Source organism: Antrostomus carolinensis, unplaced genomic scaffold (genome assembly GCF_000700745.2).
Source record: "Antrostomus carolinensis isolate BGI_N321 unplaced genomic scaffold, ASM70074v2 scaffold17413, whole genome shotgun sequence".
In the NCBI taxonomy this organism is placed as follows: domain Eukaryota; kingdom Metazoa; phylum Chordata; class Aves; order Caprimulgiformes; family Caprimulgidae; genus Antrostomus; species Antrostomus carolinensis.
This window is the reverse complement of record NW_010304681.1, coordinates 100,147-117,910: the sequence shown is the minus strand read 5'-3', so window position 1 is coordinate 117,910 and position 17,764 is coordinate 100,147. Positions and strand designations below refer to the sequence as shown.

General features: G+C 44.5%; 1 protein-coding gene across 1 annotated transcript in view; it reads left to right on the top strand.

The window, feature by feature from the left end:
- The window catches only part of LOC104522296 (protein kinase C eta type-like), a gene marked incomplete at its 5' end in the record, with an annotated part of 124,728 nt that overhangs the window by 22,395 nt on the left and 84,569 nt on the right, over positions 1 to 17,764 (top strand). The window contains 1 exon segment of the mRNA XM_010164538.2: positions 7,897 to 7,960. Coding sequence (XP_010162840.1) covers positions 7,897 to 7,960 — 64 coding nt within the window.

Here is a 17,764-nt window from a genome sequence, read left to right as displayed (position 1 = left end):
GAAAGATTCTTTTTTTAATCTATATTTTATTTGTAGCCCCTCAAGCAGGTTTTCTTGGCAGGAATGTTCATGGGATAGATCGATCTTGTTGCAGGCCTTGCACTTCATACCCGAGCATCTCTTGGACGAAACCAGACTAAAATTGATTAAAGAGTCCAGGATTGGCTAAGAGTTATTAGTTATGCATGATTGTTCATGGCTGGTGCACAGCTTATAATTATGCAGCTTGACTGAAAACAAAAGTAATATTTTAAACAGCTGTCCTGGAACAAAAAATTAGAATGACAATATTACAGTAATAGCTGGAATAACTGGTTCTAGGAGTTATGAGAGAGACTAACTTTCCACTCGTTTGTGGATTTACCTCCGGAGTGTTAAACATACAGCAACAATAGTTGTTAGAAAGATTTCTTTTTCCCCCTGAAACTCTTGAGAGTTATCGTCACTTGCAGGAGTTTTGAGCCTTTTATCCCCTACCAGGGGATGGCCAGGCTGACCCTCAAGGGACAAGGTGTCACCTCTAGGTCTAATAGTTCATCTACTGCAACTGGAATCAGTGAGCTGCTAGGGCTTTGGTGCTCTGTGAATTCAGCACAGTGCATGGACCTACCAGTTAGAGGTGGGATTGGCAGCCTTTCTGCAGTGCTGTGTCACCCCGTGCTTGCTCTTTGTTTTGAGACCTGGCATCAAAATTAAATCTTGATGGGAGCAGGGAGATGCTGCTGGTTGGCAGCAGCAGCAGATTCAAAGCTCAACTGGAACAAGAAGGGGGCAGTTAGTGACAGAAAAAGCGGAAATGGGTTTAAGCTGAAAGAGGGGAGGTTTAGATGAGATATTAGGAAGAAGTTCTTCACTGTGAGGGTGGTCAGACACTGGAACAGGTTGCCCACAGAAGCTGTGGCTGCTCCTCCCTGGAAGTGTTGAAGGCCAGGCTGGATGAGGCTTTGAGCATCTTGGTCTAGTGGAAGGTGCCCCTGCTGGTGGCAGGGGGGTTGGAACTGGATGATCTTTAAGGTCCCTTCAAACCCAAACCATTCTGTGATTCTATGATTCTACGAGCTGGAGTTGCTGATGTTCACCACATGGTATCTCCTAGGGCCTCCCCTGCAAGGACCTTGCCATGGGTCGTTGAGAAACTGTCCACTTGGCCTTGGCACCTGTGGTGGAAATTACTGTCCTAAGCATGTGCCAGCCTTTGCAGGAATGAGAAGATACTTGGTACTCAATTTTTAAACTTTTTTTTTTTTCAGGCATGCTGATTTGAATCTTAAAAATTGCATGTTGTATGTTTGTAAGAAAAAGACTTTGTTAGTCTGGAAATGCAAAATCCCCTTTGTGCTAGAGAGCACCAAGGATTTTTCAAAGGTATTTGACTTGATAGAGAGGTGTCTGTCAGCCTTCAAACGTATGAGAGGGACTGATTAATCCAGGTGCTGTGTATTTGGCTGAGAAAGGTGCTACTTGACCTGTCCAACAAAAGCATGCTCCAGTGGAGGTGCTACCTTATTAAAGAATAGAAGGATCTGACATTCCATACGCATGATCTGTTAGGAGCGTAAACAAGAAAAATTAAAAGAAATAACTAGAGGCATGTGAAAAACCAGCTTTAGCCTAACCCAGACTTTCAGTTCTTTCGACTGAACAGAGCCTTGGGAATTGCCTCTACAAATGACTGATTATATATGCAGTTCTGTTAATTAAATTTTAAAATTGTGTAGGAAGTCAAAAGATATAGCTACTTGTTTAATTAAGCTAATTAAGTCCCCAGGTAGCTTTTATATTTGCTTTATTCACTGCAAGTGTCTGGCTTGTTCTGTTTTTGAAGCCACGTCAGCATTGACATGGCTTAGAAAAAGGTTGTACTTCTAGAATGCTTACTAATTGTGCCTCCGGGGAAGAAAGGCTGGAGCAGCAATGGGAGAAATGATGTTCTGGGCCCCAGGGTAAGTGCAGTTGTCTTTTTGTGTCTGATCCAAAGACAATAAAAAGATTCCTCCTGATTTCAGTGTACATCTTCCCCTACTGGGCTATCTGTTGTGGGGAAGGGAGGACAAAAATATTCTGATCTTGTGTTTGCAAGAATTAATATTCATGCTAGAGGCGGGGTTGAAGATTTCTCTTCATCCTGGAGGTCCACCTCAGCCATCTCGTCTCCATTTTGGAGAGCGAGCGACTGGCTGGCAGGCAGCCACCCTTCGGATCTGCCTCTTCCCAACCGCGGTGAGTTTTTTTCAGAGAGGCATGCCAGGCTCTTTTGGAGGCCAACTGACTATACCTGCTCTTCGAGTTCAGTGGATGCTTCAGCTGGGTGTTGATATGTTGCCTGAGAGATTACCCTCCTTCTGAATTTGTTTTCCAAAACCTCTTCCATTGATGAATCACCCGTGACCAGTTTTTATTATACGTGCAAAGACGTATCATTAAGGATTCCTGTTTCAGTCTCCCTGCATCTGCTCGCTCCTGAACTAGCTTTTTGTTTTGTTTTGTTTTTGGTTTTGTAATGCAGTGAAGGGGAGTAAATAACACCTGCCTAGTTGTGGGAACAACGTGAGTACAGTCCTTTTCTGGAAAAGGTGTGTGAGATGGTTGACTGGGGCCCCTCCTTGTGGGAAACCCATCCCTCGCAGCTCCCTTTGAAGTCACGCGGGAGCTGCGCGGTCTCGGCAAGTTCAGGCACGGGGCACCGTGTGAGTGGTTTCAGTGAGGAGTGAAGTCCTCCTCGGTCCTGTGTTCAGCCACGCCGCCAAAGTGTTGCATCTCACAATGGAAGCGGAATAAAACCAGGGCTGAACTCATCAGTCCTTACCCGCTTATTTCCAGCTCACTTGCCAAAATCCTCCAGCGCTTGTTTTCTCTTAGGTACAGCTGTGAAGTTCAGCAGAAGTTAAAGTGTGTGCTTAGCTCTGGGCCAAAATCCTGTGTTGTTCTTACAGATACAAAGGGGGTTCCTGAGCTCCAGCAGTGGATCTTATCCACCCTTTGTGCTATGGAGGAACGTGCTGTCTTCCATTTCCTTGAACTAGAAGAGAGCAGCGATTAAAGGCTTTACTACACTGATAAGCACGCTTTCCTCTCCCAGTTAGCTAAAACTTGGCCAAGTTACCTCTAAAACAGCCAGAAAGACAATGGTTTTCCTCCCAGTTGTTCTCTAGGGGACCAGGCTGAGGATGAAAGCTCTGGAGAGAGGGGAGGGTGATTACTCTTTACAGCTGTGTGTGCTAATGGCGTGATGCTGCACGCCACCAATTTAGTTTGATGTATTTGGAGATCAGTGTACCTCATAGCATTTGCCATATTGTGCATGAAAATTTCAGACTTCTCCTTTACTTTTCCCAATACAACCTGACTTTTGCCACTGCAGTGCATCCCCTGCTCTGATATTAAACCTTCCAGGCAGAATTCTGACATACCCTAAAATAAGTTACCCTGTGCCAAATAGATTTTGGCATTATGAAACTTTTCTCTGTAGTTACTACTCTTTGAATATTGTTATCAAATACATACAGATGTTTACATTCCTGTATCACTTACCCCTATGTTATGACATAGGAGTTGCCCCTTAGCAACTTCTGTTGCCTTCAGGCTGTTGAGTTTCTCCAAGCTTCTCCTGCTTTCTTTGAGAAAGAAGATCAGCATCAGCTGCATTGTTGACCCAAACTGATTACATGATCTGCTTTGGACTTTAATAATTCTGTCAAGAGTAATAGTGTGGCCCACGCTTCTCTGTAAAACATAGTTTTTTGCCTTTAAGCAGCTGCCATGGTCAATGCTGGGAAGAAAAGAAAGAAAAGAAGTGAGAAGCAAGACTTGGCATACACGTGGTACTTGTGTTACACCCACACTGCTGTTTTGAGGCTGGATCCTGAGGGTGTTTGCTGATGCTGGGAGGTACCGGCATCGCCGGAGCCTTGCCGGCGCTCAGTCAGGGCCTGGGCCGCCAGCCAGCCGTCGCTAGATAGAGTTATCCCTTCCATGGCTGGAGGGCCAGTCCTGTGGCAGCCTCTTCCTTTTGAAGTGCTTGAATCTTATTAAATAACAGAGCATAGCGAGAAGCCCTCTCAGTCTGTGAAAGTAGGTGCTGGTGATAGAAGCTCTTTAGTGACTGAAGGGATTGAAGGAGAACTTATATGAGGAGTGTTCATCCTTTTGGGGAAGAAGTAGGGTACCACAGTCCTCATTTGTGGGCATCTGAAGGTTTCAGATGGTTATGGGCATATTTCCGCGTGTCAAAATGTTGCTGCAGTTGCTTGCTGGATTGGTAAAGCTGTCCTGAAGCACGTGCTGTTTCTGTAGCTGCACCTCAAAGCGTGAAGACAGTGATGAAGGTGTTCAGCGGGAGCAGGAACACGGGGAACAGTGCTGCGAGGATGGCTGAGGTTAGCCCTGGGGCTTGGCTTTAGCAAGCCACTTGCTGTGCACGCTGGCTCAGCATGTGAGCATCTGTCTGGCTGCACGGGCATCACGGGTTGTGGTCCAGCAAGTGTGAGGAGCTCACAGGAGTTATCTGCTGCCATTGCAAGTTCCCTCCATGTTGTGTGGCTGCAGTACGCGAGTCCATGCGATGGCAAGAGGAAGCATGTCCCATCAGGTGGGTGATGCTGTCCGAGAGCAGCTCGATCATCCGGTCTTGGGCAGGCTCATGGGAGGGCAGGTCTGTGGTCAGACATTTTCCTTTCAGTTTTCTAGGTCAGAGATTATTTTCTGTTTCAGGCACATTCCGCCTGTCTGAGGGTTGATCTCAGATGCTGCAGTCACTGCTACTTAGCTGGTCAAATTTCATTGTTAAAGGAGATCACAGCGGGTCCAAAAGCCAGACTTTTACCAGTGGTCTATTAACTTTAATTATTTACTTTCATTGTTTCTTATCTTCTGTTGTTGCTGTTGCTATCAGTTTAAGACCAGAGAAACTCTAGTCTAGTTTAACCTCTTGTAAAAGACAAGATTTCACTGTCTGTCCTGTATCCAGTGGGCTGCCAGTGTGCCAAAATTTCAGCAGCTCCCGGCATGCTGAGGCTTCAGTCCTCATTTGAGAGCCTTTCTGCTGTAATTTTTCATGAGATCTTACTAATGTCTCTTGAGAAGATCTTGAGTGTAGCTAGATCCTCTTTATTGAGAGCTCCTGCGCTGTGGTATAATATGAGCATGGCTGCTCATTGGTGTAGGGGATTTGTAGGACTTGTCTTTAATCTTGGAGTCTGGAGGGGGGAAAGATTATAAGTCTCATAAATTTCCTGCTATTCCTTTCAGAGGAGTGAAATTTGCAGTGTTGGAGAGGAACGTGTGTCACAGAGTTTGGACCAGTTTTTGTGCCCTGTGTTGAAGGTGGATGATGCTTTTGTTGCATCTTCTGGTCTCGGCCCAACTGCTTGTGTCTTGACAAGCCTTTGCTTTTAAAACTAAACAAGGAGTGTAGGATTTGTTCCGTATCCTACTGGGGACTGTGTGTTTCAGAAGGGAGGAAGGATTCACTTCATGAATGAAAGCAGGAGTCTAATGCATTGCTGGGTATGGAGACTGGCAGAAAGGTGTTAAGCGCTGAAGAATGATTTTTGGAAACCTAAGTAAGGATTTTCCTATAAAATCTGAATTCTTGCTATCCCAGAAATCAATCAGGGTGACTGTGTATTTATATATATTATAGATACCATATATTTTTTGAAATAAACATTTCTTTACAAAGTTCCATATCTCTCCAGTGAACTGAGATTTAAACAAAAATGATGCATGATATTGCTGGAGTTGAAGTTTATTTGGGGAATGTCTTTCATATTAATGGAGACAGAGGACTTTTCAAAGACAGCTTCCTAAAGCAAGTATAATAAGCAGCCCAAGCAAACACGAAAATTAATATTGACTCAAAGCTAAATATTTAATTTAAATTTTCCCGGTGAGATTGATTTTTTTTTTTTTCTGCACACCCACCCCCCAGTGCAAAATACAGTGTCCATAAAATCAACATTTTGATAGGGTTTTTCCAAACAATTCCAGCTTCCCTGTTTTGTATCTCATTGATAGAGACGTGTCATTTCTGGACTGTAGCTGGAGTCGTGTCAATAGGATGTTCTCTCATTCTTTTTTCTGAAAATACTTGCTCTGCTCATCCTAACAAATTCCCAATAGTTTAAAAAACACTTTCTCGACTAATGCCACAAATTCTAGGCTAGGGACACGTATGGTGCTGGTGTGTGCTGGCTCTGCTTCCCCCTCGCTTACCCCAGAAGATTGTTGTCTCTTGGCTCATGTGAGTGGAGCTGCAGTTGGCATCCCTAGGAGCAGAGGTGCCAGCACAAAGTGCTACTGAGACCTTCACGCTCCAGAGTCAGGCCAGCTTGCACACCTTCAACCCCACTTACAGCCCTGCAGGTGCTTTCTGTCCATTTGTAGCACAGATGTTTGGCTCCTTCATTAGATACATGGAGTTCAGCTTTCTCTTTTACCTGTATCTTAATGTTATTCTCTTAAAAGGACCGGTTGGTGCATGGCAGGGTTTGCAAACCATGGGCATGTGCTGTCTGGAATGGTGGTGGTCCATACACCATTGCTCTGGGAGCTTGGGCTTATGGTTAGAGGTTTATTTGAATGATGTGATATGTGATATTAGCACTGGAGAGGAATCAAAGTGTTGTCAGGATACGTTGTGTGTTACCTGAGAAAAAAGAGGGAACCTGGGCTCATCATCCTGTGTTTCAGGACTGGAAATATTTTTCTACTCTGCAGTGTGCACATCAAGGTGTATTAAATTCTGGGCACCTCCACGATGAAACTGTGGTGCTTCTTTCTTCTACATCAGCAGCACTAGTTGTAGAAGCAGAAGTAGAAGACTTGCTTCTGTTTCTGCCAGCCCAAGGACAGGTGGCTGTGCAAGAGCAGAGAGGGTTTGAACAATCGTGTTTAGTCATTCCTTCAGAGAGCTCTATTTCCAGAATTCCTGTTCCGCACAGATTATCGCTACCCACAAGGATGTGAAGCTTCTCTTTGCTAATTTTAACCTTGCAAATTTTATTTATTTATTTATTTAAAGTGAGATTTCTGTGTGACATCCTGACTCAAACTTCAGGGGTCCTTAGCTGTGATTTTTGCTAAAAACTAGCTGGTCAACAAAGGAAAAAAAACAACAAAACCCAAAAAAGTAAAAAAAAACCAAAACAACCCAACTCCAACAAAACCCAAAAGCCAGACTGTAATCAAAAAATGTAATTAAAAATGAAAAATCTATTCACCAAAAAATAAATGCCTTCTTTCAAGGGCAGGCTGACTGACACTGGGATTGAATCTCTGATCCCTAAATTTATATTCTGTACTTCTATCTAATTTAGATTAAACAAGTCCTTAGGGAACAGCAATAACTTTCCTTTTTTTCTATGGTTTAAGGCCAAAAGGTGACTTATGTAAGAAATCAGCATTTACCCCAGCACTAATGGTATATTGAGAGACTGAAACAATTTCAATGGGTAAGATACAATAGGGAGGAAATATCCATATAATTCATCAAGCAGATATGCATGGACCGTATTGGAGAATTGTGTGTGTTTAATGTTAACTCCTGCTTCGTTTATCTGACAAATTGGAATACTATTAACTGTATTTTTTTTTTTGTTTGTTTAATCTCTGTTTCCTCTAGCAAGGTTGAGATTGTTCAGCACTTATAGGAAAAAGAAGGAATTAAGTTCCTTATTTTTTATGGAGCCCTGAATGTTGAACAATTTGAGCCATGGGTGCTTGATTTTTTTTGTAAAAAAAAAAAAAAAATAAAAAAAAAATAAAAAAAAAATGTGCATGAGAATATATCTAGAGCTTCAAATATTATCAAATATTGGCAAGATTTATGATGCAAAATCCTGAGAAGAGTGTTTGCCTTGAAAAAACAATCTTGTAACTTTTCCTTTACTTTTTCAGGTGGATTTGGAGCCAGAAGGCAAAGTGTTTGTCGTCATAACTCTTACAGGCAGCTTCACAGAAGGTAAGGGAGTTACTCTGGCTCGTTTCCCTTCGGAGCTGGATGCTGGTGTGTGCTCCTGCCATCGGTTACCCAGCAGTGTACAAGCGGATGTTCTTCACACAGGCCGTGTGCTGTTGTGCGCTGGAGATTTCGTGAGCCTTGGGGGAAATCTGGAAGGGGCCGTTTGTAACGGGTCACACTGCTCTGCTGTTGGTCTGGTCTCAGATCCAGGGAGCTGATTCATGCTTAATCTGGTTTATTTATCTGAAGTTGTCCTTCAAACGGATTGTTTTTGTCACTCGTACTTTTCACCTGGGTGCCTCTTGAAAGGCGAGCTAAGGAGCATGCAGAGCATGTTTAAAATAGAACATGTTTAAAACATCTGGGTGATTTTTATGTCATAATGATTCCCATCTACTTCACGTGCATTTCTGTTTCCCGAGTTCACTTTGCACAGGCAACTTAAAAGTTTTTTAGTGCGACAGCTGCCCTGAAAAAATATCTGAGCGGGTTTTTTTCTGTAACTGTCTTTTATAGTGTGATGTTTTTAATTTCCCTGTTGTTTAGTGTGATACCAGCTATAAGTGTGGTTGCGAGCTCTGCTGGAGCAACGTGGGAAATCTGGGATGGGGCTCAGAAAAAAGGTTATTTTTTTCTGACCTACACCAAGGTTCTTATTTGTTTTCGCTGCGTCCTCGAACTGTATTTGTTGGGGGGTGTTTGGGGGGTATTTTCTGCACAGAAGTCAGGAATCGAGGCAGGATCTGCTCTGCTGTTACCTGCAGCCTGGGAGAGCTGGATTTTTTGATGCTTTCTCCTGTTCTTCCCCAGAAAGTGATTGTTTGGCACAACAGCTTTGCTGGGGACCGTGGCACAGGCAGCCCACCCTGCTCTGCTCCGTCTTGGACATGAGGAGGGTGTAAGCTGGAGGGGTGGTTGCTCCAAGGGTTACAGGGAAGCTCTGCTCTCCTGCTTAGCAGTTCCCCTGGGTCACACCTTGTGCTGGGTGCCCAGGCCTTTGGTTTTTCAAACGCAGGTTTGAATAGAAGCTTGTGCTTTACTTGGATGCTTTTGGGGAGCTGTCTTGGTCCTGCTGAGCCAGCAGCCTGGTGTGTGCTGGGACCCAGGCATCTGCTTGATGGGGAGCTGCTGCATCAGAGGAGCTGATGAAGCTTTTGAATTTCTTTGGGTGGTTTACACTCTAGAAGTTCTCTGCACCTGGCAGGATAGCTTATGGCCTTTTAAAGTGTTTGAGCCCAGTCCAGTCTGTAATGAGCTGAGCCACACCTGAGGGCCCAGCAAGGGTTTGCTGTGAGATGGTGTCCTTCTCCTCCACAGCACCCCCAGCCCTGTGGCGTGGAAGTGGTGGCAGGGTTTGCAGGCATCCTTCCCTGTGTGCAACTAGGAACCATGGGCAGGGCGTAATCCTGCTTGCAGGAGGTACGTTAGGAGGGAGACATGAACAGAAAGCCTGGCTGGCTTTGACTCCTAAGGAAATGTATGTTCTTGGAGAGCTGGAGAAGACAAGGAGTGTCACACCCTGGCACTGTAGCAGTGGGGCAGAGGGGACCAGAATTCACTTTTCCTGTGAAGTTCCCTTTCCATGTAAAGCTGAGCTTTACTACAACTTTCACTTCTTTATCTGTCAAGTAGGAATGCGTGTTTGTCTCTGCCCAGGTGTCAGCTCTGGGGTCTGGGAGCTGCTCTCGCATTTATCCATGTTTAAAATGTTAACAGATCACTTATCCTTTCTGCTCTAGGGAGACTCTCCCTATAACTGTGCTGTGACAGGGAGGCACGGAGATTACTTTTCAAGTTAATTTGGGAAAAGCTTTCTATTTGTAACCAGGGAACAGGGAGAGGGCAAAGGTGCACAAAGGAAGTGTGGAGGACTTTTTTGCAGGTCCAGAGGCCATGGCTTTTAGGCAGCAGTAGGCATGAAAAGGACATTAGAAATTGGCTTTAATTGCCTATGATATAGCTGATGATGGAGAGAGAGTTGTATGGAGATCAAGAAACTAGAGAGCTTTTACTGACCAGCATGCCAGTTTGTATCTGCACATTTAAGGCAGGGTTGAGCAGGGACAGTGTGCTTGAGCATAAATCCAGAGTGTGGTTCAAACTCATGCTGGTGGCTTAGCATTAAGGCATGTTGCTAGCAAGGTGTCAAAGACAAGAGATGGATAATTCAAATGCCTGTAGCGCTACTGCTTTCTGAGGAAAATGGGGAACTGTTGGAAATAGTTTACTTCTCTTTACTCTGTCGTTATTGAGGATGTGTGGACTTACAGAACAGGAAGATCAAAGACAGCTCTTGGGGTTTTTCTTGACTGGTTAGTCCCACGTGTGGTCACATAAAGAGTTTCCAAGAATAGACAGAATCCAGGGCAAGCCTGAGTGCAGATATTAACTTCTCCTAGTTGTTGGGTAGTGGAAACATTGGACAGCATGGAATTTCTTTCTGAAAAACAGTGAGGTCTCTTTCATAACATCATGTTTTATTCTTGAACTGGATGACCTTTAAAGGTCCCTTCCAAACCAAGCCATTCTATGATTCTATTTTTCCTCTCTGTTTTTTTTTGTTTATTTGTTTGGGTTTTTTGGGGTTTTTTTTGTTTAGTTTTTTTTTTTCCTGGAAATGTGGAGGCTCAGAATTGTATTTGAAATTTAAGTTTTTTGGAAAGAGGTCTGAGAATAACTCACAACTTGGAAGCACAAAAAGTGGCATCTCACTTGTTTGCCCTGATCTGGGGAGCAGCTGCTCCTGCATCCTCCCTGCTAGTTACAGCTAGCAGAGCAGAGGTGGCTCGAAGGCTGTGTGTGTCTGTGGGTACACAGAAAACACAACTGTCTAGGTTAGTAATTCGCATTAGACCCCATCAGGGTAACACGTAGACCCACATGGAGTTTCAAGCAATATGATGTTTAGGACTTTTGATCATTTTCTTGTGACTTATAAATAGTTAAGTGTGTAACTCTGGTGCATTTCCTGCTCTCAAAAGGATCCAGCTGGAAAAGAAGCCAGACTCCAGCAGGTAAAAACAGCAACGTGGCAGTGTCTGTAGACTGACTCTTGGAGACACCAACATGCCTTTCTAGCAGCTCTTGCCTCACCACTTGCAGCAGACCATGGGGACAGAAGGGTAATGTAGCAGAGTCAGCTTGAACCATGGGGAGCATCTGCCTTTGGAAAACCTCTGAGGGCTCCACTAAGCAAAGGCTGGAGAGTCGGTGCCTACTGCTGGTCCTCATACTACCAACACGTGGTTCATCTCAGAGAGGTTTTTGGCCAAGCTAGTTGTTTTGTGTATGGAAGTAGCCAAATTCACAGGATCTCAGCCATCATCGTCCAACTCCAGTAAAGTGAAAGCCCCAAAAGTGGCTAAAGACAAGGGGGGGTGGGGAAAAGGGGGAAAAAAAACCCAACAAAACAAAGCCAACCAAACAAACAAAAAACCAACAACAAAACCAAACCAAAAAACCACCACAAAAACCAGCAAACAAACAAGCCCAAGATGTTTGGTCCACCTGAGACTGTATTGTTTTGTTTTCCTAGAAACCTTACCCAAAATAGACAGTCCCAGTGGTGTTGGCAGCATGTACTTTCTTTAGCTTTGGGAGTAGTGGGGTTTTTTTTCTTTGATCAAATGTTCTTTTGACCAAAAGTTTAATTTGGTTCTGCTTACCTGCGGTGGGGATGGGGGAGAAGGATGGTACTTCTGTGAGGGGCACAGCGTGTCTGACAGAAGCATTCATGTACCGTCAGGATGAGGCAGTGTAGAAAACGTGCAGCTGGAAGGAGGTTAGTCCTTTGTAGGTTCCTATATGGCTCTTCTGTCCCTCAGTGTTAACCTGCTGTTTTGAGGCAGGGAAATATGCCTGTTTCACTTGTTAAAAATACACATAATTTTTCAGGAAGAGAAAGAAATGGAGCAATAGGAGGTGAGAAAGGTCTAGTGAAATTATCTCTGCCTATCTTTGTTTTCTCTGCTGGATGGATTTGTTGCTGTGCTAAGCTCTATCTGATTAGATTAACCCCCCTCGTTCAGAAGACATTTCCTGTTTAAAGTGACCAGTGCAAAATGAAAATGAAAATCTCCTTACCTTGGGAGGAGATTACCTCTCTAAGCATGACCATCTCTCTGCTGGTAGTGCTGGCTCCTGGTGGCCCTAGCACTCAGCTGGGGTGGAGGGAAGCACCTCTCCTCCAGTGATCTACCTTGCTGACCCTGTTTCACTCCAGGCTGCTTTATAGAGAAGGTGAGGACTGACTTCTGCCTGCCAGATTTCAGGCATTTCTTGGGGATTGATTTTCCCCCACCACCTCCCTCCCTCCCTCAGAGGATTTTATTCAGTCTTTCCTGGATTTTCTTTATTTAACCTTGCCTGATAATGGGATTTCTCCTTTTTAAGTCATCAAAATTATGATTTCTTTTAAAATTTCCTTATTCTTTTTAATCTGGATATTACTATGTTTTTGTCACTGATGGTGTCTTTAGCGTTTCTGACCTCTTTCATTGTGTCTCCTTGCCCCTTTCTCCTTTAAAAAAAAACAAATAAGGCTTCTCTGAAAGATCTGGTTTTGTGGTGGATGTGCCTCATGGAAATGTGAGAGTGGGAGCGGGACGCAGCGTGCTGTGTGCTGTGTGTGGGACCACGCAAAGCTGTAGCTGTCAGAAGGTACTTCAGCTCCGCATAGCCCTGGGGACCTAGCTGAACTGTTGGTGTCCTGCCTCCTTCCCCATGATGACCTGTGTGTATACCAGGATTTCTGAGATAATCCACAAGATCTCAGCTTTGTTTTAAGATTCCTTCTTCTTGGGCAGGGAGTGATTGATTTGAAATAAAAAGCCTTGCAGTGAGTGTGTGTAAACAACTACTGTTGTTGGTGCTTCTGGATACCTGTGAGAAGTTAGCAGAGATAATCAAAAGCAAGTGATTGTGCATGGGTCAGAGCGTTTCACTTCAGTGAGGCCAGACTGGGGACTGAGAGACCCTAGGTATGTGCCTGAAGGATGGTGTGAACCTCTCCCTTACAACACTGGAGCCCCAGAGCAAGATGAGTCCCCAGAATCATTAAGATTGGGAAAGACCTCTAAGATCATCCAGTCCAACCATCAACTCATCACCACCATGCCTATTAAACCATGTCCCTGAGTGCTACATCGTTCTTCAACACCTCCAGGGATGGTGACTCCACCACTTCCCTGGGCAGCCTGTTCCAATGTCTGACCGCTCTTTTGGAGAAGAAATTTTCCCTAATCTCCAACCTGAACCTCTCCTGGTGTAACTTGAGGTCATTACATCTCATCCTATCACTGGTTACCTGGGAGAAGAGACCAACCCCTACCTCACTACACCCTCATTTCAGGTAGTTGTAGAGAGCAATAAGGTCTCCCTTGAGCCCCCTCTTTTCCAGACTAAACAATCCCAGTTCCTTCAGCCATTCCTCATAAGATCTGTGCTCCAGACCTTTGCTATTTGCTCTTTTTAATTTTGAGCAAATCTTATTAAATTAATACAAATTAATTACAAATTAATTATTTGACTGAATTAGTGAATGAACCAAGCCCTGTAGAGAATAAAGTGCATCTATTTTAGTGCTTCGAACTCTTGAAATTTGCCTTTCTTTTCTTTTTTTTTTTTTTTCTTTGTCACTCAAAGTGATAATTCTGGCTTGAAGTTCCATTTTAATTTCATCGTTGTGAGGTAAGTAATGGTTGTTTCTTTTCTTTCAGTGTCAGGAAAGACAAAGACAAATTTGTGTTCTGGGCAAGAAATAGAACAACGAGAATATTGAGAAGCCAAGTGACTTGGTGGAGCAGATATAGCACCCATTACTAAATATTTAATGTTGGTAGGCTTTGCAGAAGCAAGGAAAGCTGAACCTGCCTTCAGAGCAGGAAATGCTGCTTTAGTTTGCAACTGTCACATCATGTGTTTGGGATGGTTTGTTCTCAAGCGTGAAGACTCTTAATCTTTTAGTGTTCATTTTCTTAGAATACATTTTTCTAATACAAAGTGGTTTTTGTCTTAAGAAATAACATTTCCTCAGACAGATAAGGATCTGCAGCTTTCCAGTCTCAAATGGTAGACAGGCGTTGTGCTAAGAAGGTCCTTGCTCTGTACTGTAACGTAGCTCCTTAGCCCCACAAAACCTCTATCTATATATCTATATATCTATATCTATATACAGATATGTTATTAAATTCTTGCACAAGAGGGAGAAAAAAAGCTTACCAGTCCTCTGTAAACTGCAATAATGACTGGTTTTAGCCTGTTTTTTTATAGTTAAGGGAATAATTATTGGACATGAGGAACTAGGAATGAAAAATGCCCTGTTCTCATCCCCTGGCTAGTTGGGCCACTATTCTGTTTTGGGTTACTAGCCCAAGCAGAATTTTAAGGCGTGTAGTAGACACCATCCAGAGAACCTCCAGATCTAAACAGGCAATATCAGTGCAGAATAGGGTAAAAAAAGCTTTACTAACTTTGGTTCATAGTCTGAGAATGTGGAAGTCTCCCTGGAGAAGATTGAGCACTTGCTGAGACCAGGAATATCATCTTGGTGTTCATCTCTTTATGGGAGGCAGGTGAACTTCAGTGAATCCCAAACCTTGCTGGAAGATGTAAGTTGGGTTAAAAAGTCAATTCCAGAGACTGATCTTGAAGTTCCTGAGCAGGTATTGCTCTCCAAAAGGTCAGTCTCTGCAAACCTGCACCCCAGAGATATGCAAATGGAGATACATCACCCAGGCCAACAGGAGCAAGAGCAGCTCTGTCCTTGTCATGAAGCTTCTGTGAGTTAAGCACAAGGATGTCAGACCTTCTCAGCAACACTGAAGATCTCAGGAGAGAATTTCAAAGCTGAGAGACCATGAAAAACCTCTTGGAGATCCTTTTCACGAGGAAAGCCTTTGGGCTTTCTGAGAAATGTCCTTTGGGCTATGAGTTGCCATTAGGAGAAGAGGCTGTACCGCAGCTTCCTGAGCACTGCCTTTCACTTGCCCTGTTCAAGCTGGCAGTGACATGAGAAGGGGTCACTGTAACAAGAGACAGCCCAGCCTTGGAACATAGACAAAGTGGATGAACTTGAGGGTAGTGAGTAATATTACTGTTTATGGTGGGAGGGTAGTGTGAGCAATTTATTTTTTTTAAAGTGAAGACTTCAAAATTTACATATTGAATTTCACATTTAAATATTGCAGAGAGAACCCAAGGGGTTTTGTGTCCTGGCACTCTTAGATCTCACATATGCCTCTCCTCCACTTAAAAAGGAGAAGAGGCAAGTTTGGTAATTAATGAATTTTCACAGGAAAAAAGGATTTCAACAGGAGAAAACAAACAAACAAAGAACACTGTTTATTCTTGATTGCTGGAAGATCCAGGCCATGGGAAATGAAGTGGTCTGCTCGGTGTTACAGAGGGAATCTGACGCAGAGCTATGAGGTGAATGGCATCTCCACAAGACCACCTTTATTTCTTGGAAAACAATCCATTTGAGCTCCACAGCTATTGCAGTATCTCTAATGCTGAGAGTTTTTTGGCAGTAATTCACGACTTGCCAGGATCTGCCAACTGCTTAGATATCCAGACGCTGTGAAAATACAACAAAGAGCAATATCAGGGTTAACTTTACTTCCTCAGTGGGCTGTGTTTTGTCTGGGCTCTGAAACCGAGATATAAATATGCAAGCTTGCAATCTGCTCTGGGATTTCAGTGTTCCTGGCTGTAATGAGGAACAGAGATTTTTTTACTTTATTTTAATGTGATTCCTGGAACAAGTGACGGTGGTTCCCAGAGGAGCTTAAATCTATCTACTTGGCCTTGGAGGACAGCACTGTGCTGGAGCGGGTGTTTGTGCTGGAGCGAAGCAGGATGGCAACTGTGGGCTGGAAGGAGCAGAGCACGAAGCTGTTGGAGGTCGGGACTGCGATCCTGTGGCCAGGGCTGATGTCAGCAGCTGTGCCCTGGGCTGGTGGATGCTGTTTTGTGGCCATCTCTCTCCGCACCTATTGTGGTCGAGGGCATCTGGATGATGCCCTGGACTGGGATGACGAGGGGGTACCCCATGTGCCAGCACACCTCACAGCTGCACCTGAATTTCTCTAGGCTGCAATTTGCAAGGTAGCTGACTGGTGAAATAGGAGCCTGGCTTTCCAAAAGCCCCAGTAGTTTTCCAAGGGTCACCGTGTAAATCTGTGGCAGAAACTGCAGGGAAAAAAATACCAACAAAACCACACCATGGTGGGTTTTTTTGTTTGGTTGGGGTTTTTTTTTAACCTCACCTCCACTGACTACTAAATTAGGCTTTAAGATCCAAGTCTATCAACACTGGTTGCTGGAGGGAGAAGACTCCTAGTTTAGGTGGTACCATCACAGGCAAGGGTTTTCCTTGTGTCTGGCAGCCTATTCTATCAGGCATCCAGAAGTCCTTGTTACCTGGCTGCTCCATGGGGCAGTGCTGGAATCAACGCGTGAGCGGATCTGCTGGGCCTGTTGGTGTGAGAGAACGCTCAGTGTAACATGATGTTGTTGTGCCACCGTGCTTAATTACCTCAATTTACCTGGGAGATATTCCTCTATCGTTAGCAAAGTTCCCTCTGCCCTGTAGACACAAGGAGAAGCAGCAGCAGCATCACTCTGCTGTGTGTTGAGGATGTTGTGACAGTTGATTCCAGCACCTCACTGGAGTGAAGCAAAATCTCACTGATAGCCAAGCAGAATGGGATCTTCAGCCTTAGGTGAGCTGGCACCGAGCTGTAGGAAACAGAGCTTGTCTTCTAGTGGTGCTTTCAGAGACAAATCCTCATGCTCACAATTTATATGCCCCTGTTTTGGATTGTTCCTGAGTGTGCCCAGCATAAAATGTTAAGTTTCCTGCTCTTCAGTGCCAGCTGAAAAAGGTTTTTTGATTTTTTTTTTTTTTTTGAGTGCTTCAGCTGAAATGATTCTGTTGTTTTCCAAAATGAGATGCTGAATCAAAATACAGCTTTGAGCAAAGAGATTCTGATGTTGCTTTGCCAGGGCAACCTCAAGCTTGGCAGAGGAGAGGGTGGGAGGGATGAGGGCCTCTGCTGACTCCATCTGCCTTCTGCTGTGTTTGGGAAAATCTACCCATTTGTGATCTTTTGGGAGAAACTGCATGAGATCAACATGGCTTTGAGGGCTGTGGACACCATCTGCACTGAGCAGGTTTCCACCTTGGTGACCGTTCCTCCTGGCAATTGCCAGCACTGCTGGCCATTGCAGATACGGGACGGAAGCAGTTTCATAATTTAGAGTAAATCTGTCTGTTAGAAAAGGATCCCAAGGTTTCCCTTGGGCTGGCCTTGCACAGAGCCAGTTCTGCACTGGCTGGCTGGACTGGGGAGCTGAGCAAATCTGGAGCAGGGGTGTGGGTTGGTTTTGGGCCAGATCCATCCTCTGGTTGAGCTCAGCGCTGGCCTGGAGTGCTGCGGCAGGACAGGAGGGAGGAAGGAAGGCAGGAGGTCTGGCTGAGCCACTCTCCTGCTCTCCATGCCCCATCTGCTGGGACACAGAGCAAGGACAGCGAATGGTGGAAACACTGGGAAAAGTTATTTAGAGAAGAAATAGAGCCATCAGGGTCTAGAAAAAGGACAGAGAAGAGATATAAGGAGAGTCAGAAGGAAGTAGGAGACTGGGCTGGGGAGAGGTGATGGGTGGGTGTGGGCAGAAGCTGTAAGGAAGAAGCAGTTTAAAGAAGCTCAAAGGGTTGAAGAAAGTGGGAAGGGGAGAATATGGACAGATGGTGGAGGAGCTGCAGGGGATGAGGAACAGAAGAGTTGTGACCAGCAAAGCCTG